The 27,230-nt window shown below is 35.8% G+C and overlaps 3 protein-coding genes across 4 annotated transcripts in view; all 3 read right to left on the reverse strand.

Moving 5' to 3' along the window:
- The window catches only part of LOC102603560 (glyoxylate/hydroxypyruvate reductase HPR3-like), a 22,551-nt gene extending 10,910 nt beyond the window's left edge, over window positions 1-11,641 (reverse strand). The window contains exons 1-2 of one of the 2 annotated variants that reach the window (XM_015311558.1): window positions 11,160-11,641; window positions 9,984-10,525 (exon numbers count right to left, since the gene is read on the reverse strand). In XM_015311558.1, coding sequence (XP_015167044.1) covers window positions 10,028-10,525; window positions 11,160-11,618 — 957 coding nt within the window. In that variant the 5' untranslated portion in view covers window positions 11,619-11,641 and the 3' untranslated portion in view covers window positions 9,984-10,027. Of the gene's footprint in view, window positions 1-9,704; window positions 10,526-11,159 lie in introns of those variants that run through there. The other variant, XM_015311556.1, reaches the window with a different exon arrangement.
- The window catches only part of LOC102603221 (glyoxylate/hydroxypyruvate reductase HPR3-like), a 22,554-nt gene extending 10,910 nt beyond the window's left edge, over window positions 1-11,644 (reverse strand). Inside the window, exon 1 of the mRNA XM_015311552.1 lies at window positions 11,619-11,644. The gene's annotated coding sequence lies outside the window, so the exon portion shown is untranslated. The remainder of the gene's footprint in view (window positions 1-11,618) is intronic.
- A 5,177-nt stretch (window positions 11,645-16,821) lies between these two features.
- LOC102603223 (UTP:RNA uridylyltransferase 1) overlaps window positions 16,822-27,230 on the reverse strand; it is a 10,750-nt gene continuing 341 nt past the window's right edge. The window contains exons 2-7 of the mRNA XM_015311565.1: window positions 25,962-27,214; window positions 21,737-22,105; window positions 19,869-20,092; window positions 19,639-19,702; window positions 17,359-17,555; window positions 16,822-17,265 (exon numbers count right to left, since the gene is read on the reverse strand). Of these exons, the coding sequence (XP_015167051.1) occupies window positions 17,055-17,265; window positions 17,359-17,555; window positions 19,639-19,702; window positions 19,869-20,092; window positions 21,737-22,105; window positions 25,962-27,214 (2,318 nt within the window). The 3' untranslated portion in view covers window positions 16,822-17,054. The remainder of the gene's footprint in view (window positions 17,266-17,358; window positions 17,556-19,638; window positions 19,703-19,868; window positions 20,093-21,736; window positions 22,106-25,961; window positions 27,215-27,230) is intronic.

Below are 27,230 nucleotides of genomic sequence, written 5' to 3' on the forward strand. Positions count from 1 at the left end.
TGTCATTTCCTCAACTTTGTGCGCTCTTGACAACAACAAAAAATTGTCTCTTGAACTTGGAGTGTTCACATCATGATCTTTGCGGGTATATCATTTGAACATAGAGCTTTGATCCGAAGGGTATCCCGATTTGATGTTGTAGGTAAAGATGCCCCTAATTTTGAGTAACTTACTGAAGCATCAGTGAATTACACAAAATTATCTCCACCGTAAGCAAAAAATTCAAGTAGAATCGCAAGTCGTTTGATCCAATGCCCATGAATTCCTCGACCTGTCGTATATCAATGATTCAAATGAAAATTCCTTTGAATTGATCAGATTAATACCCGAAGTTGACTTCCAAATTTAGCACGTTTGATATGTAATTTTGAATGATCACAGTTGAAGAAGATCCATGACTCGATGCAGGAGCCTCAGTATTATGAGCTTCTTCTTTTGTTGCGGAGAGGGATTCAAGAACTTCAATGTGTGTAACAATGATGATCAAGATCTTTATGAATTTCCACTAATAGGCCTTTGAAATGCTCAGATCAACTCCAAAATATGATGATTATTTTTATTTATTTTTTAGCTTTGAATGGCCATGGTAGAAAATTCACAACTTAGCGAAGAAATGTCTGAATCAATAGCCGATTTTCACGTTGGGAAGTAGGCTCCAAAATTCTTCTCCTTTGCTCATTTGTGACGCATTTGAACTCATGTGCTAGCTACATAAAATTTAAAGAGCTAATGTGATGATCACGCAAGGCCACCAAACTCTTTTTTTTTTTACTCATTTGACTGAGCTTAAAGTGATTACTCCAAGCGCCTACGTACCTCGGTGAAGAGGATCAAGTCATATCGTAGTTCAAGATGATGAGTTTTATTATTATTATTATTATTTTATTTTTTATTTTTTGGGCCGTACACAGTTTATACTCTTGCGGGCCAGGTATATGTGCAGTTTATCCTCATACCTTAAGGAGCATAGCCAACCTTCATGGGAAGTATTGCTTCAGAAACTTGGCGTTGATTGGACCAACTCTTACACCATCTTGGTCTACAATTTTATAAGCGCCACTTGAATATGCTTCCTTCACAAGATACGGCCCATCTCATTTTGATGTAAATTTGTCACTAATGCGTTTGTTAAGGATTATGGGTCTTCGGACTGCTAAGACCAAGTCTCCCACTTGAAATGATCGAGGTCGCAACTTCTTGTTGAATGCTCTTGCAAGTCGAGCTTGATAACACTCCAACCTTTGTTGTGCTTCCAATCTCTTTTCATCCAATGCCTCCAACTCTGCTAGACGAAGTTGAGCGTTACTTTCAGTTGTAAGTCCCTCTTGGATTGCTATTCGTAATGATGGAATTTGCTTCTCCAATGGAAGGACCGCTTCTACGCCATACACCAATGAAAACGGAGTCACTTGCGTAGCTGTTCTAAAGGTTGTACGATATGCCCACAAAGCTTCACCAACTCTCTCATGCCAGTCCTTTTTATTCTTTGGAACTAATTTCTTCAAAAGGTTACCAAGTGTCTTGTTAAAAGCTTCAGCAAGACCATTGGAAGGTGCACTGTACATTGAAGACTTATGTTGCTTAAAACTGAACATCTCGCACAAACTACTCATGAGTTTATTGTTGAAGGGTGTTCCATTATCAGTAACTATACATCTTGGTATGCTATATCTAAAAATTATGTTTGATTTGATAAAATTAACAACATTTTCCTTCTTTACCTCTTTTAATGGTACAACTTCAGCCCATCTAGAGAAATAGTCAGTGGCAGCCAAGATATACATTTGTCCTTTTGATGACTTTGGATGAGGTCCAACAACATCAAGTCCCCATGCATCGAAGGGCCATGAGGCTACAGTCGAATGCAGAGCCTCTGGAGATTGATGGATGTAATTAGCATGGAATTGGCATGCTTGACACTTTTTTGGCATGCTCTAAGCAGTCCATCACCTTTGTTGGCCAATAGTAGCCCATCCTCTTGATGCGAAAATGAAGTTTAGGCCCTGATTGGTGTGCTCCACATGTGCCAGAATGTGCCTCCTCCATTGTTAGTTGAGCTTCTTCTTTGTCAAGACACCGCAAGAATAGTCCCTCATAAGAACGACGAAATAGTATCCCATCGTGAAAGATGAATCGTGGTGCTCTTCTCTTAATATCTGCTCTTACTCGTGGAACCTCAAGCAGTCTTCCATGTTCAAGATACTCAATCAGTGGTTTTCTCCAATCTCCTTCTTCAGCCACTCGAACAGATATATGATGGCTTTCATCAATTTGAAGATCAAGACAACCAGGAATAACCCATCGATGACATACACGCACCTTTGTTGTCTCATTTTCTCCGAGTGCCATTGTTGTAGCCAAGTTAGCCAAAGCATCTGTCATGCGATTTTCTTCTCTTGGGACGTGATTTAAGAACACTTGATCAAACCTTTCAAGTAAGAAAGTAGCATATTTGTGATATGACAAAAGATCTTCCTTCTTTATCTCGTAACTCCCCAATAGTTGATTGATGATCAATTTAGAGTCACCGTAGACATCCAATTGAGGAATCTTCATATCTTATGCCATTTCAAGGCCCACAATCAAAGCTTGGTACTCTGCGGCGTTGTTGGAACATATTTCACCTAGAACAAATGAAAATGGTAAGATTAGTCGTTCTGGAGATATCAATACGACTCCCGCCCCTGCACTATCTCGACGTGCAGATCCATCAAAGAACATTGTCCATGCTGGTAGCTCTTCAGTAAAAAAATGCATCTTCATCAGGGAACTCATCTAAAGTTTCCCATTTTCCCGGAAGAGGGTGATCAGCAAGGAAATTAGTAAGTGCTTACCCCTTCACAGCCTTTTGAGGTGTGTAAATGATCTCATATTGATTAAACAATATAGACCATCTTGCTAGATGTCCTGAGAGAACTGGTCGAGTCATTACGAACTTCACCTGATCAGCCCGAGAAATTGGCTTGATAGTGTACGCTTCAAAATAATGCCTCAATTTTCTTATCGCATAAAGCAATGTTAAGCACATCTTCTCAATGGGCGTATAATTCAACTCAGCTCCTATCAAGGTCCGACTTAGATAGTACAATGTTTGTTCCTTCTTAGCTTCATTCTCTTGAGCAAGAAGTGCCCCAAGTGATCGCTCTTGTGATGCAATGTACAATATCAATGGCTTTCTAAGAGTTGGTGCCCCTAATATAGGCGAATTCATCAAGTATCTCTTGATGCTTTCAAAGGCATTTCGACATGATTGGTCCCAGTGGAAAGGAGCATCTTTCTTCATTAAATGGTTAAAAGGTTGACATCGGCCAACCAGGTTAGAAATGAATCGCCGAATGACTGCCAAATTTCCTTGTAGACTACGGAGTTCTCTTAAGTTCTTTGGCTCAGGCATTTTTTGAATGGCATCAATCTTTGCGGGATCAACTTCAATTCTACGGTGACGCACAATAAAGCCAAGAAACTTTCCTGAGGTAACCCCAAATGCACATTTGAGTGGATTCATCTTCAAGTCAAATTTCCTTAACTTTTCAAAAAACAATTCGAAGGTCTTCAAGATGGTGTTCCCTTTGCTTCGTCTTTACCACCAAGTCATCGACGTAACATTCCACCCTCTTATAAAGCATGTCATCAAATATGTTTTGCATTGCACGCTGAGAGGTAGCCCCAACATTATTTAGACCAAAGGGCATCACTTTGTAACAATAAATTCCTTTTGGAGTTCGGAAGGCAGTGTATTCTTCATCTTTTGGAAACATTCTAATTTGATTATACCCAGAACATCCATCCATAAATGACATGGCTTGATGCCCAGTTGTAGCATCAACCATGAGCTCAATGATTGGTAGAAGGAAGTCATCTTTTGGACATGCCTTGTTCAAATCTCGAAAATCAACGCAGACACGTATTTGACCATTCTTCTTCTTAACAGGTACAATATTTGAGATCCACAACGGGTACTTCACTTCTCGGATAAATCCAGCTTCGATGAGCTTGTTGACCTCTGCTTCAATTTGGGTTACCAACTCAAGACGAAACACTTGTTGTGACTGCTTTATAGGACGTGTTCCCTTTTTTATCCCCAAATGATGAATAGCTATCCTGAGTCTAAGGCCCGCCATTTCTCTGTACGACCAAGCAAAAACGTCCTTGAACTCAACCAATAACTTGAAGTATTTCCTCTTTTCTTCTGGTGTAAGAAGTGCACTAATGAAGATTGGACGCAGATCTTCTAAAATGCCTAGATTTAGTTCCTTGAGGTCGTCTATGGTTGATTGTACGCCATCCTCCAATTGAGGGCGAGCCTCTTGGACATCATCATATGTATCATCAATGTCTAGACCTTCTTCCACTGTTATGTGATAGGATGATTGTGTCAAGTTTGAATCTTCCATCTGTCTTCCCACTGTGATGGTTTCATCTTCCTCCTTATTAGTTTCTCCATGAAACTGGTTGGTGACAACAATTGTGCTTCTTTTCACCTTCAAAGAACCATCGGTGGTGATTGACAATACAGTCTTTCTCTTCATACGTGATGGGAAAACACTATGAATCTCTTTGTCGTCAGTTACCTCACAAGAATCTTGATTTTCATGCTCCAGCAACCTCCTTTCAGATAATGACTTTCTTTTGGTTCTCAAACGATGAAATACAGAAGCCTTTAAGGTAGTGACATATTATTCCACTTGTTTAGAGGATCCTCTTTCATCCTTGCGGCCTAATCTTTCAAATGCAGAGACACGTGGTGTCAATCTTCCAATGAGTTCAAACACCGAAGTCTGTCGTGGTGTTTTACCCTCCTTAGAATCCTTTGTCTTTTCTATAGAGGTGTAATGAGATGAAGTTATTTCTTTCCCCTTCTTAGATGAAATCCGAAGAGGCTCCGGCAAGCTGAATCCTAACCCAAACTTAGGAGTGGCGACATGATATCCTTTCTTTCTTAACTTCATTTGAGAATTTGTAAGTCCGTGTATCTTTTCACCAGTGACTTTATCCCTAAGTTCTCCTAACTTTGCTGGATTTGAGAAGTCGTAACCTGATTTTTCAAACAATGTAAACACATTTTTATCAAAGTTTCATTTTATCTTACCAACTTGGGTATTGTCTTTGGAGGACTCCAAAGTGATAGACGGGACTTGTGCAACTGGGACAGTCATTTTCTCCTTCAAATCTTGGAATGTTATGTGACTGAGTTCCTTCCTCGGTGGGTGGACTTGTTGAGTACATTCATCTAGCAGTGGTTGTCCCTTTTTCGACGCTCACGTGGAATGTAGCGAAAATTAGTTGCTCATTATCAATATTGGTCTGCATGTCTCCTTTAGATGGTGAGAGCTTAATGGAAACCTCTTCCATTCTCTTCTTAGACATCTTGATAGCGGCCCATTGAACTTTACTATCTTCGAGATCAATTGAGTCGGCTTCTACATGTTCCTCCATATTTGCTCTTCCAAAATCCAAATAAAATTTTGCATATGCAAAATATGACTCCGTCTCAGTGAAAGGATTAATGTCTGCATCTATTTTGACTACTTCACCATCTTTCATATACTTCATGCACTGATGTAAAGTAGATGGCACCACTCTATTTTCATGAACCCAAGGACGCCCGAGTAACAAGTTGTATGATGTTTTGGCATCTATGACATGAATCAAAGTGTTTGATTTCTCGTTGCCAATGAATCTTTCCTATGGATCGTTGTCCTCCTTGATTGAAACCTTGGATCGTTAGGTTACTTTTGGACAATTCATCAATAGAGATCCCAAGTTTTTTCAGAACAACTTTTGGCATGATATTGACTGTCGAAACACCATCGATTAGTATGCGATTGAGATGTTACTCTCGAATAGACCCTACAACAAACAAGGGCCTATTATGTAGCTTAGATCCTAACAACAAGTCATCATCTGTGAAGGCAATTGTAGCACAACATAGGGTTAACTTTTTCATCTGTTTGATGTTCTTGTGTTATTGTTGGATTACACTCACATTTGCTTCCCTTTGTTTCGTCTGTGCTGGAAATAACATGTGTTGCACCAATTTGACTACCATAAAGGAATTTTTCAGGAAAGAATTCATCCAATGTAATGGGCCTTCGAACCTTCTGCGATGAAGAACCATTAATCTTTTGGCTAGTACAAGGCTTGACGCTTTTTGATGGTTGCAGTTGATTCACATCACTCATTGTTGCTCTTGTCTTAGGAAGTCGTATCCTAAAGACTCATTGATGTCTCCGCTTCTTATGAGTAACCAAAGTCCAACCATCAACTTCATTTTCTTTGTGGTTGTCTATCTCTAGTGAACCCTCAAGAGTTTTCCTTGGAAAATCAACTTCAATAGGCGTTAAACTTCCAAATTGCAAGAAAGTGGACCTTGAGCACTTCTTTTGATTTGGTGCTACACTAGCATGATTAGCCTCCGCTGTTTCATCCTGGTCAATGATGATTTTTCCTTCACTTACTAACATTATGATTTTCTCTTTCAAGATAAAGCATTTACTCGTCGGGTGGCCAAGGACACGATGAAACTTGCAGTATCTAGGATCACCAACCTTATTGATTTCTTCAGGCCTCTTTGATTCAGGAAGATCAATAACTTTCTTAGCTAGTAATTCATCAAGAATCATAGGTACATCTGAATCTGGAAATGGGTAGACCTTTGCTTCTAACTCCTTCAAGGTCGGGCGTCGCCTCTCCTCCTTTAGATATTGACTTGGGGCTTCCTCCTCTTTTAGTTTACTCTTGGTGGTGACTTTTACAGAAGTTGTTTTCACCACCATAGATTCCTTAGTATGGATCTTTGAGGTCATACCTTTCTTGAACTCCTTCTTTTCCTTTGTCAGATCAGCAAAAGGATATGCCTTCCCATGACTTGCGATGCTCAACTCCATGTCATGCGCTCGTGTAGCAAGTTCCTCAAAAGTTCACGGTTTGATTCCTTGTAGTATGTATAGAATTCCCCAATGCATACCCTAAATGCACATTTCCACAGCAGATATTTCATAAAGACGATCTTTGCAGTCCAGACTCAATGATCTACAATGATTGATGTAATCCACCACAGGCTCATCCTTTCTTTGCTTAGTACCGGTCAACTCTATTATGCTTACGGTTTGGCGAGTACTGTAGAAACGATTGAGGAATTCCTTCTCGAGCTGCTCCCAACGATCAATGGACTCGTGTTCCAGGTCGATATACCAGTCGAATGCATTCCCTTTCAGCGAACGAACAAACTTTTTTACCTAAAGGTCACCATGCGTTCCAGCATTGCTACAAGTTTCAACAAAGTGAGCGATATGTTGCCTTGGGTTCCCCTTGACATCAAATTGTTGTAGCTTTGGTGGTTGATAGTTTGTTGGCATTGATAGACAATCAATCTGTCTGGTATATGGCTTGGAGTAAAACAAGGAACTTTGTGGTGTTCCGCTATATTGAGCCCTGATAGTGTTTGTTATCATGTCTTGCAACTGTTGGACAGATAGTGCAGCAACTGAAGCAGATTGTTTCTCCTTTTGAAATTTTGACTTTGCTAGAGATTCCTCAACGTCCTTGTTTTGTTGATCGAAACCAGATGGACAAGTGGGGACATGACTTGACTCTCCAGGTGTGAAAGCCTCCAACTTGTTCATAAGTTGAGCAATATGGAGATTTTTGTCATCAACGAATTTCTTCAAGGCCTCAATGGGTTGCTCCATCATCGCAAACTTCTCGTCCATGTCAGTTAAGTCAGCCATCAAAGCATTGACATTCATTGAAGTTGGAGCATCCATTGAATCTTCAGATTCATCAAAGTTGGAGCCAATTTGAGAAAATTCTCCAAAGAACACAGACGCAAGATTGCCCCTAGGTGTTGCACTTACGACCATCGTATGAGAGTTGTTATTTTTCATCGCCTCCAAAGAAGTGAAGTATTCAGATCCATCTAGCCCACTGTTCTTCAACTTACGTCGAGTAATCGGACCAACATGACTGAGATCACCAGATACGACATCAGTAGAGTCCCTGTATGAAAAATCGCTACTCTTTTTGAAGGCCATTGCAGTAGTTGCCTTTGTATTTTCTGATTTGCAAGAGAAAGAGATGAAAAGCAGAATCGATCCCACTGGGCGTGCCAAATTTGTTCGCAACAAATTTCCTTATGCGATGAAAATCAACTGCAAGCAAAATAAATAAATAAATAAAATGTTGTTTTTATTGATGAATCGTTGTGAGTACAATTCTGTTGTTCTCTTGATTCTCTCTCCTAAGATTCTCCAAGATTCGAGGGACTTCAGTAGCGTATTTCTTGAAATATTGGATGATGTAGACCTCCTTGAGATGTTGTCGATCTCCGGGAACATCGGAAAGCGCTTCGTCGTTTCAAGTCGATCTCCGGGAAGAACTCCGTTGATGACTCCTTCGAAGAGCTATGTAGTTGATGGTGTAGCTTCCTCCAATTGCAGAATGCTTGTTGAAGAGTTTTCTTGATCCCCATTAGAATGTCATGTCCATCCCCTATTTATAGTTGTAGGGGGTGGACAAGGTTGCTTGTAATTGGCCAAAGGATGTCATTTTGACACTTGGCAGATTGTGATTGGTTCTTGCATTTGACTGGGACTACCACCTCATTTGGACACGTGGCGTCACCTTGTTGGTCTTGGATGCCTAGTCACCATGACACGTGGCATGAGTTTGGGCTTCAAGGTGAAATGAACCTTGGATTTGAATTTAATAAAATGGACTTATTTATTTGTAAAACCCAAATTAATCATTCAGCCCAAACGAACATGAATTTAATTCAAATTTTGTATGAATTTAACCCAATACAATTTATGTGTCTACACAATCCAATTTCTTTAACAAATAAAAAAGTGAAAATGTCCGGAAAAAATTAAACGAAAGATACTAGAAAAGAGAAATCAATGGTAACGAAAGATACTAAAATCGTTACTATCATTAGTTTTACATCGATAAAGTTTAATTTTTGATTCCATCGTCCATCTTATCTAATGTTAGTTAAATGTCAAAAAAAAATTATCGCTCTTTGCAATATATGATAAGGTTTAAATTTATCCAAATAATTATAATTTGTAATTATGAATAGACAAGATTGAGAGGAAAGTAGCTGGTCTAAATTGGCAACGTTAGCTTTTTTGTGCATTTTCACTCACGTTCTTTTGTTCTCCACCAGCTGAATATTAATTTTAATAATAATGAAATAAAATGAATATACTATATAGTATCCCAATAAGTATAATACATAATAAGAATAATAATATTTAAAATATTGCTTGTAAGTTGGAAGCAATTGGTTGGTTGATTTTGGAAGTAAAAGCAGCCATAAATTATATAAACAGAATTTCGACCGACATCACTGGTGTCGTGGCACCTCACAGATATACCTAGGTCCGCCCCTGTATATATATAAAACAAAGATGACGATACTTGTTTGTAACTTCCATTAAAAGCCACTAGAATTACAGATTAGATTAAAAAAAACTATGTTGTAGTGAAAAAATTGTGTACAAAATTTGTAACTTGTGGCAGTAGGAAGATGTGCATGCAACGATAATACAACAACTTCACAAGTTGGATCGTTGATGTACAGACTTTACCTTGAAAGATTATTATTTCTAATAGATTCTCGAATCAAAAGAAATGTTATCGAAGCAAGATTATACTGCAAGAAAAATATAATAACCAAATAGCTGAATGATACAAAGTAAATACGGCCACAAATATTACTACACATGAAGAAGAAAAAAATAGGAGAGTACACAATAGTAAAAGAGAAATTGAGGAAAGGAGAAGAGGCTACATGTAATCATAATCAACCAAAAAATACTCCGAAGAAACCCTTTAACACCACACCAGAGAAACCACACGCTGAAAATGAAACTCAAATACTGAAATCAAACAGAATAAATTCCGATAATTGATCTTCTCAAACGGGACAAAATCCAGAATGAGAAGTGGATAAATATCAAAATATAACAATGATTTTCAACCTTGATAAATATATTGAGCTTTTAGCTATCCAAAAGAGGAGTGATCAAAGGTTGTTAAAGAACAAAGTTTCAAGATTTCCGCACACGAGTTCATATATAGCTCTCATAGAATCCTCAGTAAGAAAAGCAATATGTCGTGTGAGCACAACGTTATCCAATGAAAGGAGCTCTTCAGGAACATTAGGTTCATTTTCGAAAACATCCAACCCAGCACCTGCAATCTCTCCTTGCTCTAAACATTGTACCAACTCCATCTCATTGATTATGGCTCCTCGTGCAATATTAATCACTACTCCTCTCTTTCCCAGTGCCAGTAGAATCTCCTTATTGATCAAGTGGTGGGTTTGGTCTGTCAATGCACAACAAATGACTAGGACATCACAGTTGGTTGCTAGTTCATAAACGTCAAGATAGAAAGGGTAAGAAACAGGCTTTTTGTTCCTCGATTGGTATGATATAGTGCAGCCAAATCCTTCAAGCCTTTCTGCAACTTTTAGACCTATGCTTCCTAGCCCAACAATTCCAACTTTCCTGCTTCCCACCTGCCATCGTCAAGAATATGCATTTCGTAATGCAAAATCCACAAAAAATTTGCTACCAACACGCTTGACACGGAAAATTACATTGTACATAAATGTCAATTTTTGATTTAGTAAGGTGGTGCGTTGTAGTCCTAGTAGCCAACTAAGGGTTGACATGAACCCAAGGACAATTGATGGCTGAGCTTGCAATCCTACAGCATAGTGTTGGGTTGGAAAGTGATTAAGGCGTCATGCTGAAGCTTACAATTGCAAATCATGATATCGATAAATTAGATAACAAAAACTTATACTAAAAATCAAAATATTATTATATGAAATTTGACCAACTGGCCTACATATTAAAAACTACTTAATAAGAAATATAAAATTGTAGAGATAAAATATCTCTATAAACAAAAGTATTACATTGTGAATGCTATTGTATATAACTTTGAGAATAGAGATCTCCAAACTTTTCCTCAACTCTGACACTATAAGGATGAGGAAAGGTCCCTAAATTCTGAGGCTGAGATATCATTAGTAAATTGAAATCTAAACATTAAAAGAGGACAAGTATATATAGTTTCACAAATCATAATCTGATTTCTAATGAAAAACAAGTAAAATCAGATCAGAAAAACCATGGCATTCGTACCTTTGAGCCGAGTGGGAATTGGCCCTGAAGTGGCCAAAGTCCATTCTTAACAAACCGATCTGCAGCAGAAATCCTTCTAACAACATCAATCAACAATCCAACAGCAAAATCAGCAACATCTTCAGAGAAAAGAGTTGAGGCGCTAGCAATGGAGATTCCGCGGCGGCGACACTCAACCAGATCAATATGGTCAAGCCCAGTGCTGGTGGTGACGATAAGTCGGAGTGACGGTAAGAGGCGGAACACGGAGGAAGAAATCTGGCTGCCGGTATGTAAAGGAGAGCAAATCATTGCTTTTACAGATTGAGCATGTTTACAAATATAATTCTCCAATGAAAGTGAAGATTCCCATGATTTCAGCATTCTAAATTTTTTCGATAACTCTTCATCGTAGAATTTAAAAACCGTTGGCCGCCCCACCACTATTACCTCCGGCAACTCACTTTTAGCTTCTGTCATTGATTAGAGTAAGAGGATAAGCCTTTGGAATGTTTGGCGAAAATTAGAGTGAGATAGAGTATACAAAAATAAGATTAAAAAGGTTCAAAAAATCCTACTATGCAAAAGGAATAAAAGGTCCTCCCTTGGTAGTTTGGTCAAAAAAATGTCTCTATTGTTATTTAATAGGTCAAAAATATTCATTTTTCAAATAATATTGTTATATTCTTTTTAACACATTTTTTTTTGTAATAATGTTCTTTAAAATTAGCAAATGTTTATCTTACTTCAATTCATAAAATAAAAAATGAATATATTTCTTATTTTATTATAATTATTTTTTATCGTTATATAAATATAAATTAATGATGAATATACTATGATCTTATATATATGACATATATTATCTGTTGAAAGGGTACATGAAGTTATTATATTTTAGTTGATAAAATGAGATTAAGAAGAAAAAAAAAAATTCTTACATTTTTATTTGTTAAAGTGATTTTAAATGAAAGAAAACAAGAACATGGTTCGTCAATTATATTTTAATTAGAAAGAAGATGTGTTTAAAAAGAAAAATAATAATATATCTATTCGAAAAATGACATTTTTGACTCATTTAGTAACTATAGGGGCATTTTTGGACCAAAGTTTTTACGGCTAAGGCATTTTTGAGCCAAACTATAAACAGGGGACATTTTTGTTCCTTTCACATAGTTTAAGAGTATTACAAATACATTATTTAAATAAAAATTACTAAATTCGACCGAATTCGTACCCAAACTTTTAGCTTCCCTACCTGAATATTATGTTTAGAACCCAGTGATTAACACTTGAAATTATCATTACAAAATTCAGAACTCATAAACTAAAATTCTAGCTTCGCCTATGTAATTATTTGCTATCTTTTTCGAATGAAGCACAATAACTCAATAAGTTATCTAGATATTATTACATACTTCTTTTGTCTCAATTTGTATAACTGATTTTTTTAGTCCTTCTAAAAAAATGATATATTAAATATTTATTAGTAATTTAATTAAAATAATAATTTTAACCTTAATAAAATGATTTATAGCCAAACAAATATCTATGACCTATTTTAAACTATAAATTTTAAATTTTACTTTTTAAAAAAAATAAAAAAATCTTGTCACTTGACTACTAAATAATACTTGATTAATATATATACTCTCTTCGTTTCATTTTATTTGATTTTGTATCAATAATAGATATTTCTTTTTTACTTGTCTATTTTAACAAATCAAGAGAGTTTAATTAATTTTTTCTCTATTGGTCTTAATATTCAATAACTATATAAAATAGTACTAGTCAAATTTATAATTTCAAAATATAATTAACAAAATTAGTTTAGTAAAATACATCATTAATTTAAAAAAATTGTTAAAAAATGTGTTAGACCTACATGGATGAGTATAACATGAAAGGAGGAGTATTTGATTGCCACTAAATTAGTTTAGAAAAGATCCAAACCAGTCCGCTATTAGTTCACAATTTAATTAAATAAATCGCAACAATAGAATAGAGACAAATTTAAAATTTAAAGAGATTATCATTGTTAATGCTTAATTATAGGCTTATAGCCAACAATCAACATGAAAATTGCGTATAAATTTAATGGGATCTCTTACTTACTAACATTATTCAAGACTGATTCAAAATTTAAAATTTTCTCTACTAAAAGACAAAAAAAAAAAAAAAAGAGACTGAGGTTGAACGATGAGTATACACTTTACAAATTGGAATTATTAGTGGTCAATACATAAAAAAGAAATAGGACTAGTTTGAAAATAATGCAGTATTTGGAGTTTTTTTTTTTTCTCAAATTAATTACTAGTATATGATTTAGTATAATATCACCAAAATCTCACCGTTAAACACTCATAAATTCAAACACCAATAATGAAAAAGAATTCATTAGAATCATTAGCTGTTGTTGAAATTTCTTTGGCAAAAGTCAACTCTTTTCCTTTTCATCCTCAAAATAAAATCATTTTTATTCTTTGATGAATATAGATATTACTCCTATTAAAATTTTACCACTACAAAATATTTTATTATAAACAATACACCATTTTTTACATTTAGAAAAAGATATTTTATATCTGAAGCTGCATTTAGTGGAATTGGGTGAACAAATAGTGAGCTTTGAGATAACAAATGACTCACACGAATATTATTATTATTATTATTATTATTATTAAATTATTTATTACATAACAGAAATAATAATAATATAAATATAATAAATCATTAAAAAGGGGAGACAAGTGGCATGCTTGTGCCAGAAGATGTTTACAATGAAAGGTGCTGCACACAGCCACTTGACCTTTTTTTTTAAAAAAATTATAATTAAATTTAATTAATTTTAGCTTTTCATTTTCTTCTTATTAATATATACTTTATAGTCATCCAAATATTATGACATAAGAATATTTATACTTTTATAGTAACTGAAATATTATGACATAAGAATATTTATACTTTTATAGTAACTGAAATATTATGACATAAGAATATTTATACTTTTATAGTAACTGAAATATTATGACATAAGAATATTTATACTTTTATAGTAACTGAAATATTATGACATAAGAATATTTATACTTTTATAGTAACTGAAATATTATGACATAAGAATATTTATACTTTTATAGTAACTGAAATATTATGACATAAGAATATTTATACTTTTATAGTAACTGAAATATTATGACATAAGAATATTTATACTTTTATAGTAACTGAAATATTATGACATAAGAATATTTATACTTTTATAGTAACTGAAATATTATGACATAAGAATATTTATAAGCAGTGACATAACCATATACAATATTGAATTGATTTTTGAAATATTTTTTCGTCCAAAAATTATTCTTGGTCGAACTTTTTTTTACATATATAAGAAATTATACTAAATATTCCGATTCAATTTTAAATTATTTGTTTTGACCATTGAGCTGTAGATTAAAATCAATCAATTGATACTTGTTCCTAAGACCTTGGCACAATTTACTCACAAATTCACATGGGAAGAATCTCCACGTTATGATTTTTGGAAACTGCATTATATGTTCCTATGATTTATTTATTTTCTCTGCCAAACATATATATATATACTAGATAACTCTATCTATCGAAACTAAAACAAATCACCTAATAGTTTTTTCCCTTTATCAAAATTTGGACCCATAATCGATCAATTCAAGTAGAAAGAATAGACATGTACCAATAATTCCAAAAAAGAAAAATAAAAAAGGAAGGTTAATTATAAGTTGATTACATGCTAATAAAGTTATAATGGCTACACCTAATAAACACTAAACATTATCTAGTATATTAGTATTAAAAAAAACAATTAATATAGCTTCAAGTTTTAACATAACCGTATATCAATCCAATTTCTTTAACAAATAAAAAAGTGAAAATGTCCGGAAAAAATTAAACGAAAGATACTAGAAAAGAGAAATCAATGGTAACGAAAGATACTAAAATCGTTACTATCATTAGTTTTACATCGATAAAGTTTAATTCTTGATTCCATCATCCATCTTATCTAATGTTAGTTAAATGTCAAAAAAAAAAATTGTCACTCTTTGCAATATATGATAAGGTTTAAATTTAATCCAAATAATTATAATTTGTAATTATGAATAGACAAGATTGAGAGGAAGGTAGCTGGTCTAAATTGGCAACGTTAGCTTTTTTATTCATTTTCACTCACGTTCTTTTGTTCTCCACCAGCTGAATATTAATTTTAATAATAATGAAAATAAAATGAATATACTATATAGTATCCCAATAAGTATAATACATAATAAGAATAATAATATTTAAAATATTGCTTGTAAGTTGGAAGCAATTGGTTGGTTGATTTTGGAAGTAAAATCAGCCATAAATTAAATTCCAAGTGGAGTGATTTAATAGTTCTCTTAAATATATTACTTGTATTATTGGCAAAGTATGATTAATACAATTAAAGCTAATTAACAATAATGCTTTGAATATAAACCACCGGTAAGTTCCCAGGCCAGGCTGCGCGTGTAACCAAATTCTTGGACTAGTTTTTTATTTCTCATTCTCAGGCTCAAAACTCGAGAATTTTGATTAAGAGTGTATTTGGTATGGAGGGAAATATTTTCTTATTTTCTCATATTTGATTGGATAAAAGTTTTGAAAAATATTTTATATAGAGAAACATGTTCTTTAAAAATCAGGAATATGACTTTTTTAATAGAAATAAGAAAAACAAATTTTATAAGTGATATTCTATGTTTATTATATTCTCCGCACCTATCCAATGCCTCCAACCCATACTCCTTAACTATTCTAATCCTGTCATCTCGTGGCCCCACTCCCACCCCTTCCTACCCCTATGTTTATTGTATTCTCCGCACCTAAAAAATAAGTAGAAATCAACTTGAATCTAAGAAAATGTTTTTTAGAAAAACAATTTCCATGAAAAATATTCTCCTTCGTGTGAAGGAATCTCAACTATATTGATGACTAGTTTTCACTTTGCTCATGCTCTCTTGAAGAGGAGGGCTACACCTTTTAATGATTTTATAGCATGAATTTGAATAGATGTTAAAGGAGTATCAAAAATCATATAGAATACAAAAATGAAGAACTAATAAAACACTATAAATTGAAAAAAAAAATACCTTATCTATTCTAATATTTATGATATGAGTATCTAACATTTACTATAAATCAAAATAATTTACAATTTTATTTAACTATTTAATAGATAAGTAAAAAATTGAGACAACAAGCAAAGTCATTTGACTTAAAAAATTTAACAATGCTACACATATTGGGACAAAGGAATAATATATATATATATATTAGAAAGTAAAAATAAGGTTTTTCTTTGGTAATAAGGATTGTGATGGAATAATAAATACTTCTTCATCCTTAACCAACTCAGGTTTGAGTCCCCATAGGTTTGATTCACCTTTGTGCTTTACCTCATAATATGAGATTTTCGAACACAAATTCAAATTTAATCGGACTTACATATTGATATTGAACCCCCCAAATGGTTCACACACGCGCTATGTCATACGTGGCTGAAATCTAAATAAACAGCTTCAAAGCAGCCATTTTTACTGTTTTTCCATTTCTAGTACTGTCTTTTCACTAATACGTTTCTGTGTTTTGATATCACCCAACCAAGTCCAACGATAGCTGATTAACCCATAAAGAACAACAATGCCTTGACAATATGCAAAATAAATAGAATACAAACCATAGAATTCAAGGAGATGGTTCTTTACATCAAAAACACCTAGATGCTAGATGAAGATCAAAAGCGCCTAAATACACTTAGAGGTGAAAGCCAAAACCAGAAGGGACATATAACAATTTACAGCACGACGGACATTCCTATAATTATTGGTTGTTTTTCTTGAACAAAAGGCCAAATCAGCTAGGTATATAGGGTTCAAAGAGTTTCACACACGGGTTCGGGTCATACTGTATTATTTCAGCAGCTCGTTCGAATTCTTCCCTCAATACTCTTATGCTGAACTTGTCTACCACCCGACCAAGATCATGAGAAACCTCAAATGGATCCTCTATGCATATCAGATGCCTGTCATTCCCAATCCTCCTAGTCCAGTCTTTGGCTCGCTTGCTGTACATAATCAAACATGGAGAAAATTCGCTAAGAGAAATGGTAAAAAACATATAATCAACAAGAACATCAGTAGTAGTTACAATGCCTTACCTCACTGTACTTCCTGAACGAACGGAAATAACATCATTTGCATAATCATGATAATATGCCCAGTAGCTGAAGAATGCCCACACCAACCGAGCAAGACTTTCACCATTGTGAGATCCAAAACCATAAAGCTTTTCCACTTTATCAAAGTAAGCACATTCAATGTTGCCAACAGTAACAGAGTAGGTTGCTTCCATACCCTGATAAGAGGACAGGGAAAAGAATGTGAAGAAAGGATAACTATCTTCATACAAAGTAGAACGTAGAAATTCCCTTTCAACTATATATTTCCTGAATACCACCTCAACCCAAAAAGGAAAAAATTGTTTCCTCATGACTACAGCAGCAGAAAAGTATTTTCGTATACATCAAAGGCCAGGTGACACTGTCCAAATCAGTTCGCAAGGCCGAGGAATAGCACATGTAAGGGGTAAATATTCCAAAACAGTGTTGTGCCACATTAAGAAATTGATTTCCTTTTTTCGATGAGGAATTGATTAACCGATGTTAGTAACGAACTATACTTGATTATTAGACAGGGAAAAAAACGAGAATGGCAAGTTTCATGCTAAAGCATATTGGGGAACCTCTTTCTTTTCGTTCAACCCATGTGCACAAATCACTTATATTTGTTCTTACTTTCTATCCGATCTTTTATAATGAAGTACAGAATGAGACCAAATTGCAAGATTTACATCATTTATGTGAGATTAAATTAACTAGTACAGAATGCTGATACAGGTTCAGATGGTATCACATGCATGTCCGCATTTAATGAGCATCCACGCTGAACAATCATACACTGAAGATTGAAGAGAAGGGAAAATAGAAAATGCAGTTTCACAATCCAACAGGCAACTAGTTCATTAGCCATATCAAAATCTCTACATGGAAACTATCCCTCCACTCTAACAAACTAACAAAGGAGAAAAAAACAAAGGGCAGAAGGTGGCAAGCACCTAAGGTGAAACAATTCTCCGTAGAAAAATGATATGATTGAATCGTTATTTAATTAAAAAAAAAAAATAGACTGTCTTTCACACTCTACATAGCTCTAGCTCTAAGACGAAGATTTGATTATTAATCCGAAGATGCAGAGGCAAACCCAGGATTTGAAGATAGAGGGCACCACTAAGAGTGACTCAAGGGTAAGGTTAAGGGTGGGGCCAGATGAGGTGGCAAGTGGTTAATAAAGACAATTTTTAAAAAGGTTAATTTTTAAGAAAAATCTGATTTTAAAGGCCAAAAAATACTAACTTTCGCGAGATTCGAACCCACATTGTGGCACTTTAAAGTGGAGACTTCGACCAGTGCTCCCAGACAGCTTTTGATTATAAGGGTGCACAATTAAATATACTATCGTTTTATAGACTATCTACACATATATACATATATATATATATATATAAATCTAGAAGTTGCCAGGGGGCATGTGGGTCCACCTCTGCGAAGATGTGTCGTCAACAGCCACACCAAAGTCTAAATATGAAATTAAATGCAACTGTAATTCAGGATTTTTCCCAAACTATTATCTGGTTAAGAAGAAAAATATTACTCCCTCCGTTTCACAAAGAATGACCTGGTTTGACTTGGCACGGAGTTTAAGTAAATAAAGAAGACTTTTGAATCTTGTGGTCCTAAATTAAAGTTATGTCAAATGTACAAAATTGCCCTTAATCTTGTGGTCTTAAACATGCCACGTGGAAAGCAAAAAGTAAAATGTTACCAAAAAAGGAAAGAGGTCATTCTTTTGAAACTGACTAAAAAGGAAAGGAGGTCATTCTTTGTGAAACGGAGGGAGTATTAAAGATCCCAAAGAAGATAAATTTCAAGCTTACTCTCCACATAGAGCAAGAGACACTGAACAACTGAAACCCCCAACAGAGAAAAAAAAAGGACTACGACTATAGGTATGATGAACTTTTTAATTTTTGTTCTTCCACAATCTAAAATCACCATGTTGAAACCAACAGTTTGGTTCCTCACAGAAAACGATACATGCTTAACTGAAGAGGCACGTGATGAAAAAAAAGTACATGTGACTAGAACTGACTGACCAAAGCAATTCGAGCTCAATCAAACAACTAAGAATTCACAGTCATTGACTAGAGGAATAAATTACAAGTGATGAAAAAAGCCGTCCACACTCAACCAACCAGCAGACATTTTGCACACTCCTTTCAGTGATGATTTACCAATCAAACGGTTCAGGTAGTGTGACACCTTACAAGTTTCACATACAACAATGCATACATCATAACATCAGAGCTAAAGAAAACACACCTGTAAACATGGAAGGATGGCAGGTCTTCGCTGCTGTAGAAAGTGAATGCACATTAACACATACCTGGAAGCAGAAAATAAAAGTCAGCCTACCGAATAAGAGAAGGAGAAGCAAAAAAGAAATAGCATGAAAATGTATGCTTATACATAGCTAGAGAATGTCACCTGGTAAGGCGTGAATTGAATAGGAAAAAGAGAAGCGAAAAGGAAATAGCGAAATGTAGGCTTACGCATAGCTAGATAATGTCCCCTGGTAAGTTTGGTTCACCCCTCTAGACTTAGCCCAGTGTTTAACAATAAATGCCAACTGTCTTAATCGTACATCTATTTGTGCATAATCTCGAAGCAGCTTCGTGTTAACAACAGCCAAAACATTATTCACACATATATCGCAAGATATCCCAGTTTCTGGATCCATAAGCTTGACTATCGGCACCCTGGCACGTGTAAGCGCCTGCAAGGAAACTTGAGTTAGAGACCATACTAGAACAGAATCAAATCTGAAGGAAGCACCATAGGAAAAACAATTTGCCACATAACTTAAGGACCTTATAAAAAATCAGAAGCATATAAGATTCTAGATCCACTCTGGATCGAACATGACAAGTAGACTTAATCCAGCTCACTAAGGGGAGGGCCAGGGACCGCCAGGGGCGGAGCTACTGTTGCTCCAGGGTGTCCAATTACATTATGTATAGGCCAAATCTTACTTTATATTGATATATTAAGCATTTTGGACACCCTCAACAACAAGAACGAGTCGTAGTTCAGTGGCAAAAGTGTGCCCAATACGTACACAATACCCAAGTTCGAATCACCGCATCTACATTCTGTTTCTTTTGTTTAATGTGGTCTGCTTTAAAGCGGTTAATTAACTAAAAAACGAAATACTTTGTTGTATATAGAGTGGTAGCTTAGTGGAAATAATGTGCAAAAGTGTGTTTGCCACTGAGGTTCAATTCCCCATGGCCACATTTTTTTTTCTATGTTGGCTTTACTTTGGACACCCTTCACGAATTTTCTGCCTACGCCACTGGGGACCTCCCGTGCGTTAACTTGAATTACATGGACTTCAAACGAAACGACTTGGGGCCCAAAAAACAGGTCGGATCTGATATTAATATTTAATCTTTTAAATTGACCTCCACATATTATTGATTTTGATCCTGTTAGGTAAATTTGAAATTTGCTCACAATTAGGCGGAAAATGTGAAATCCATGTTTTCGTAAATTGACATTCATAATATTAATGAAAGTAAATGTTATGAAGTCAAAAGTGCCTTTCATGGGATATTAAAGGGTAATAAAATTTAGTTTTAGACTCGTCAAAAAGAAAAACAGACAAAGCACTAATTTTAGTTAATAGAATCAAGAAAGTATTAATTCAAGCAAAGATCTAAACAACTCAATAAATGAATTGTTTATTAATTTTCGACCTGTAAGTTCAATCACTCTCAAATCATAAAGTAGTTGCAATCAGCTATAAAACTCCTCCATATGATTTCTGCTCTGTTCGTGTATTTTATCTTTTAAGTTAAAATAGTCATTCTATCAAACTAGAAGTTTTCATCTATAAGTTATTCGAGAATTTGTGGTATTCCTTTAATAGATATGTGTGAGTATACATATGTATCAATTATTTCCTTTATTGTCTCCAAGATCTATCGGAAACAACCTCTCTACCTCACAAAGGTAGAGGTAAGGTCTGCGTACATCCTTGATCCTACCCTCCCTAAACCCCACTAGTGGGATTATAGTGGGTATGTCATTGTTGTTGTTGTATTGTTTCCAAGGTCTATAGGGCTTAGGGGATTTTTTTTAAATAGTCGTGCCAATTCCTTTTATTTTCTACAGGAAATATGCAAGGACATAAATTACTTATTAGATTAAAAACGGCCTTGGACCGGACCCCTCCTGGCCAGTCCTGGATTGGTCCCCGCTCTCCTTTGGCTGAGACCGACCCTAGTGCGCTCCAAGACCCTCTTTAGAGGCCAGCTTGGCCAGTGTCAGACACGTCATAATGTATACTCTGGATATATATGGTACATAAATGAATATTATTGTATTAAAAGATGAGTAGCTAAATTTTTCAAAATACCTGCACATTCTGGAGATTGCCTGACTGCAACATGTCAGCCAACTTCAACAATACCTCTGATTTGTCAATATTTGCATCCTCAATTGCAAGGCAAATATCAATATCGCTTTTCGAGAATCCAAAAGAATTGGCACATGATCCATAAACATAGAGCCGAGCATCAGGCCATTCCTTGCTAACAATTTCATCCAGCAGTGCTAATAACTGTTTCTGCTTTGTCCTTTCTTCCTCCGGAGGAATTAAGGACTCAAATGTTGCTAGGAAAGCACCATTCATCCTATTAATGTCACTCCGACATGCAATCTGTCTTTTCAACATCCTCATCCTCTGGCCAAGTATATATGCTCCTCTCTTGTCTGATCGGTAGTCCTGATGAAAGTAGCACAAAAGTGAGTCAGTAACAGTATGTTTGGTTTCAAGAAGGATAGGAGAAAAGTCGGGAGAAAGGATAGAGAGATTAAGGGGGCGTTTGGTAGAGTGTATTAGCAAAAATAATGCATACATTAGCTTTATGTATTAGTAGTATCTTGTTTTTTTTTTTTTGAAATAGGTAACTTTATATTCACACAAAAGAACTCATCAAGAAATTGATGAGGAGGGATTTACAAACCCCCAGGGGGTGCCATCATTCTCAAACAAATGTTTGGTAAACTTTTCCGTGCTATGTATAACAAATGTTTGCATTAATTATACACACTCTATTGTGTATTGAGGAGTGTTTTACTAATACCATGGATTTCTAGGTATTAATAATGCAAAGAGATTTAATGCATGCATTAACATGGTTAAAGACCCAATTACCCCTCAAAACTCCTTTTACATCTTTTTCACCATAATTGTGGAGGATATTTTTGTAAACAAATATTTTAATACAATGCCTGTTATTTTTAATACACCAAACCAAACGATGCATAAGAAATAATCTATGTATAACTAACACAAACATAACTAATCAAGCATTACTATTACTAATACACTCTATTTAGCATTATTTTTATACGACTCCTAACTGATTTATTTTGAACCTCGTGAGATATTAGTGATTTACTTGTAACCATTCTAAAAAACAAAGAGATATAGTGATTAACTTCCAATTGTTTGGGGCAGTTGGAAGAAAGTAAAATCATTATACTTCTTTCTTTGCATCCAAGTTAAGTTTATGGAAAGATCTTGGCATGAAGGGAAACTTTCCACAGCTCCTTTTTTGCCTTAATTAACAAACAAGGGAAATGAGTCAAATGACACAAACTCCTCACTTTTACTTTTATTAACAAACAAGGGAAATGAGTCAACACTTGCTTGCCTATATTAATAAATAGGCTTGTGTAACATGTTTCAAACCTATGTTGCTTGGACTCTTCTAAAATATCACGGTGTGTCGGATCCTTCAAAAGTAATGCATTTTTTAAGAATCCGACACGGGTGCAGCATCATTTTTGGAGAGTCCGAGTAACATAGTTTTTAACTACTTCTCTTTTCGACATTAAGGTGCCTGATATAATAGACAATGCTTATTTAATTGTGGAATTCGACAATGGTTGTTGTGGCTTCTGTATGTTTGTTGAGGGAAGAAAAAATGAGCACGCAAGGTAATGATTTATCACCATGACGAGAAAACCAGAGTTTTTACTTGATCCTGATGATTATCCCATTCCGAAGGTCCTTCAAAAATGAATAGCCGAGTTCTAGACAAGGCATAAATATTTGGGATTGAAGCATAGATGAGTAACTGATATTCATTTGACCAAACTTCTCCAGAGACGTGACGATTCACAAATTCTCTAATTAACCCTCATTAAAAATCAAAATAAGCTAATTACTATATATTAGTTTAATAATTGGGGTATTTAATGAAAAGGGTATGCCCTTCAACTTTTTAACTTTTGAGGTTCCCACTTTTAATATAGCATAGATATTGATAGATGAGTCAACCTTGTTAACACCTTACTTGTTTGCCTTCATTAACAAACAAGGGAAATGAGTCAAATGACACATACTCCTCAATTTTACCTCCGCTCCTCTTCACCCCAACCATACATTGCTCAACTTTTTGGAACATTGCACCAGAGACACCAATAAAACACAATATGCTAGAGAATTAGAATACGGTTACAAAGTACCCTTCGGGATGGCCCAGTGGTTTGAGCTTGGGACATGTTGGAGGTCTCAAGTTCGAAACCTCTTGCCAGCGAAAGCAAGGGGTTTGCCTTCTGGGTCGAGCTCGTCGAACCAGGCTTGCCTAGTGCGGGTTACCTCTCCTATGTGGTTTGCGAGCTATTGCATAGGAGCGGGGGTTTTACCCTGTGCGCACCCAAAAGGTAGCGGCTGCGGGTTTCCCTTGTCATAAAAAAAAAAAAGAATACGGTTACAAAGTTCTTAGAGAATGTACCAAGACACATCCAGACAGTCCAATCTACCAGAGAAGGGTATGTACTAGGACCACAAATTTTTCATCAACTCGAGCTTTTGTCTTTCAATCAAGTAGGTCTTCCTCTCAGAACAGAGTAATGATTACAAATAAGGAAAGTATACTTTGACAATTGGACTTTTTAAAAATAAAAAAATAAAAAAATTATGATGTTTAATCCGCTTGGAAAAGAAGTAGAGGGTGAAAACGCAAACATCCTTTTTATATAATTGATCAATTTCTAGCTATCCACTGGACAAGGATGGAATTTGTTCCTAAGGAGGAACCTTCATGACTGGGAGATGGACAAAGTGGCAGATTTTCAAGATTCAGTAGCCTCATTCAGCAACCTCACTGAAAAGGACTTGCTGATTTGGAAGAATGACACCAAAGGTCAATTCTCAGTAAATTCTATTTATAAGGAACTCAACAAGAATGCAGGACAGGAGACAGATTGGCCATGGAAGATGATCTGGAAACCAAAGGCACCCTACAAAATAAACTGCTTCATGTGGTTGTTGACAAAAGAAACAGTTTTGACTCATGAAATTTAAACAAAAGAGGCTATCAGTTGGCCTCCAGATGTACTTTATGTGGAGAGCATGTAGAGACAATTAACCATCTTTTTTTGCACTGTACATGGACAGAACAGTTATGGAGAATGTTCATTTGTCTAAAGGGGATAAGATGGGTGAAACCAGGGAGCATTAAAGGAGTTCTAAGCAGCTGGAATAGAGATGGCAATGCTTCAGATAAGGAGAAGAGATGGAAACTTGTCCCAGCATGCATTTGGTGGACAATTTGGAAAGAGAGAACAACAGGAGTTTTGAGAATGTAAAGAACAGCTTACAGAAGATCAAAATGAATTGCTTAGCTCTTCTTTATTTTTGGTGTAAAGAAGATATATTAGCTAGGACAGAAGACATCTTTGCTGTGCTGGATTGTTTATAGGCAGCAGTTTAGATTAAGACTGCCTTTCCCTGTAAGTTGTAACACTTTTGAAGGGGAGCTACACTTCTGTTGCGGTATACATGTGGATTTATAGACTAAAGTTACCAGTTTCAAAAAAAAATTGTCCTCACTAAAGCATGTATTCTTATACACTGAAAACACCCCTCAATGTTACCCGCAAAGTAAAAAAATACACAATTCAAACAAATGTGCTTCATTTCAAATTTAAGCTCCATGCAACTGGTGTACGAATCATCTTCAAACTCTAATTTAAGTCAAGTTAGTTTGACACACTGATCCATGTCACAAGGAAAATGTCATCCAAAATCAATCTGAATTTCTAAGTCAAATCTGATTCACTCTCAAAGTACTTTGATCCAAAGTAGTGAAACCAGAAAATAAAGAGGTTGTTTTAGTAGCATTTAACATACACCTTCAAATGCAATGAGTTAGAAATTCAGCTAGTCGGTGCATACAATTGCTCACAGTCAAGGGTTTATCTGTCTCACAAATATATGCTGTCAAAGCCAGATAACATGTTGATTAGTATCTCTAGGACCCCCAAAAAATGAGGATTAGTTAATACAATTCCGAGAAATTGCATTGGAAAATAAGCTTTATTATGATTACAAGAATTGATATCACCAAATAGTTGAGACATTGTAGCATAAACGAGAAAAGGTTAAACAAACAAGTTCCTTTTACAAAGTACAAACACTGAAAAAGTAACCTTAAATCTTAATTTGGGCAATGGAACTTTTTAACATACACAAGAGCACAAAGACACGCATTAAAGCTAACTAATATTATACATTCATCACACCAAATCAAGCCCATATAATCTGAACATATGTGGGCAGTGAATACCTTATCACGAGAGGCATGATGTTTCTTTTTATCACTTCTTTCATCTGGTTCATCCTCAAGTCCAAGAGAACTGATAACATGTTCTCCCAATTCATCCAGATCGCTTTGGCCTTGAGCAGAACTCCTACCTAGAACATTCCTCATCCCAGAGACAGTTTCTTCCCCACTCTCAGCATCCTCACCATGTAATTCCAACGTGGAATCCTCAACATCAGAACCCAAAACAGAGTGAAGTTTACTTCCTGCTGGTGGGACAGGTGAATCCAGCTGACGAAAAACCCTTTGATCATCTGAACCGATAGCATAATTCTTACCATTCCTGGTAAGATGTTTACTTTCCCTTTCATACTTATGATTCAAGCCAATACCCCTATGGTTCAACTCAACAAAATTGTTCTTCTCATTATCGACATTATGCTCAAAATCCCTGCTCCTTGGCTTGCTTGAAAAACCTGGTGGTGGCACAGCCCCTCTTACAGTCCCACTATGAAACTGTCTTCCCCGCCCCAAACCACCACTCTCACTCTCACCTCCACCTCCACCTCTATTCTGTTGCTCAAGACCCCTTAAATTGCCCAACTGTTTCCGACCTGAACCAATGACATTCTCACGCTTACCCTCCACACCATTCAACATCCTAACATTCGTTAATCTTGATTCTTGGTTTTTCTGTTCAAAGTTACCAACTTTACAAGCTAAATCATCACTGAAGCGGTCATTCAGCATACTCACATTACCTTGAATATCTCTACGTAAAGATCCAAAAATCAGATTATGATCAAACTCATTATTTGAATTACTCGCCTTAGCATTGGCACCGAAAATCCCCAAATTGCCCATGTTTTCTCCGACTGATCCAAATCCAAGTGGACTCGCATGCTGAAATTGACTGAACCCAGTTGGGGCAGGCGGAGATGAGAAATTGGGGTTAATGGTATGGCTAGAATTAGGGTTTTGGAGAAACCCTCGAACGAAGAAATTATGAGGTACAAACAGAGGAGGAGAGTGAGAATAGGGTAAAACAGAAGGGTTTGTAGGAGTATGGAACAATGGCGGGTAGGGCATACTAGGACCTACTGCTGCAACTGCTGGATCATGCGGCAGAGTCTGCAACTCCGGCCGCAGCGGCGGCGGCAGCGGTTGCGGCAGCGGTTGCGGCTGAGAGTGAAGTTGATGTGGATGATTCTGAAGCAATTGAAGAAGGAATTCCCCACCGTTGGATGGCGTTGACTGTGAGAATAGCGGCGGGGGGGCTGCGGGGGCCCCCCC

The sequence above is a fragment of the Solanum tuberosum genome, unplaced genomic scaffold (assembly GCF_000226075.1).
Source record: "Solanum tuberosum cultivar DM 1-3 516 R44 unplaced genomic scaffold, SolTub_3.0 scf00010, whole genome shotgun sequence".
Taxonomy (NCBI): domain Eukaryota; kingdom Viridiplantae; phylum Streptophyta; class Magnoliopsida; order Solanales; family Solanaceae; genus Solanum; species Solanum tuberosum.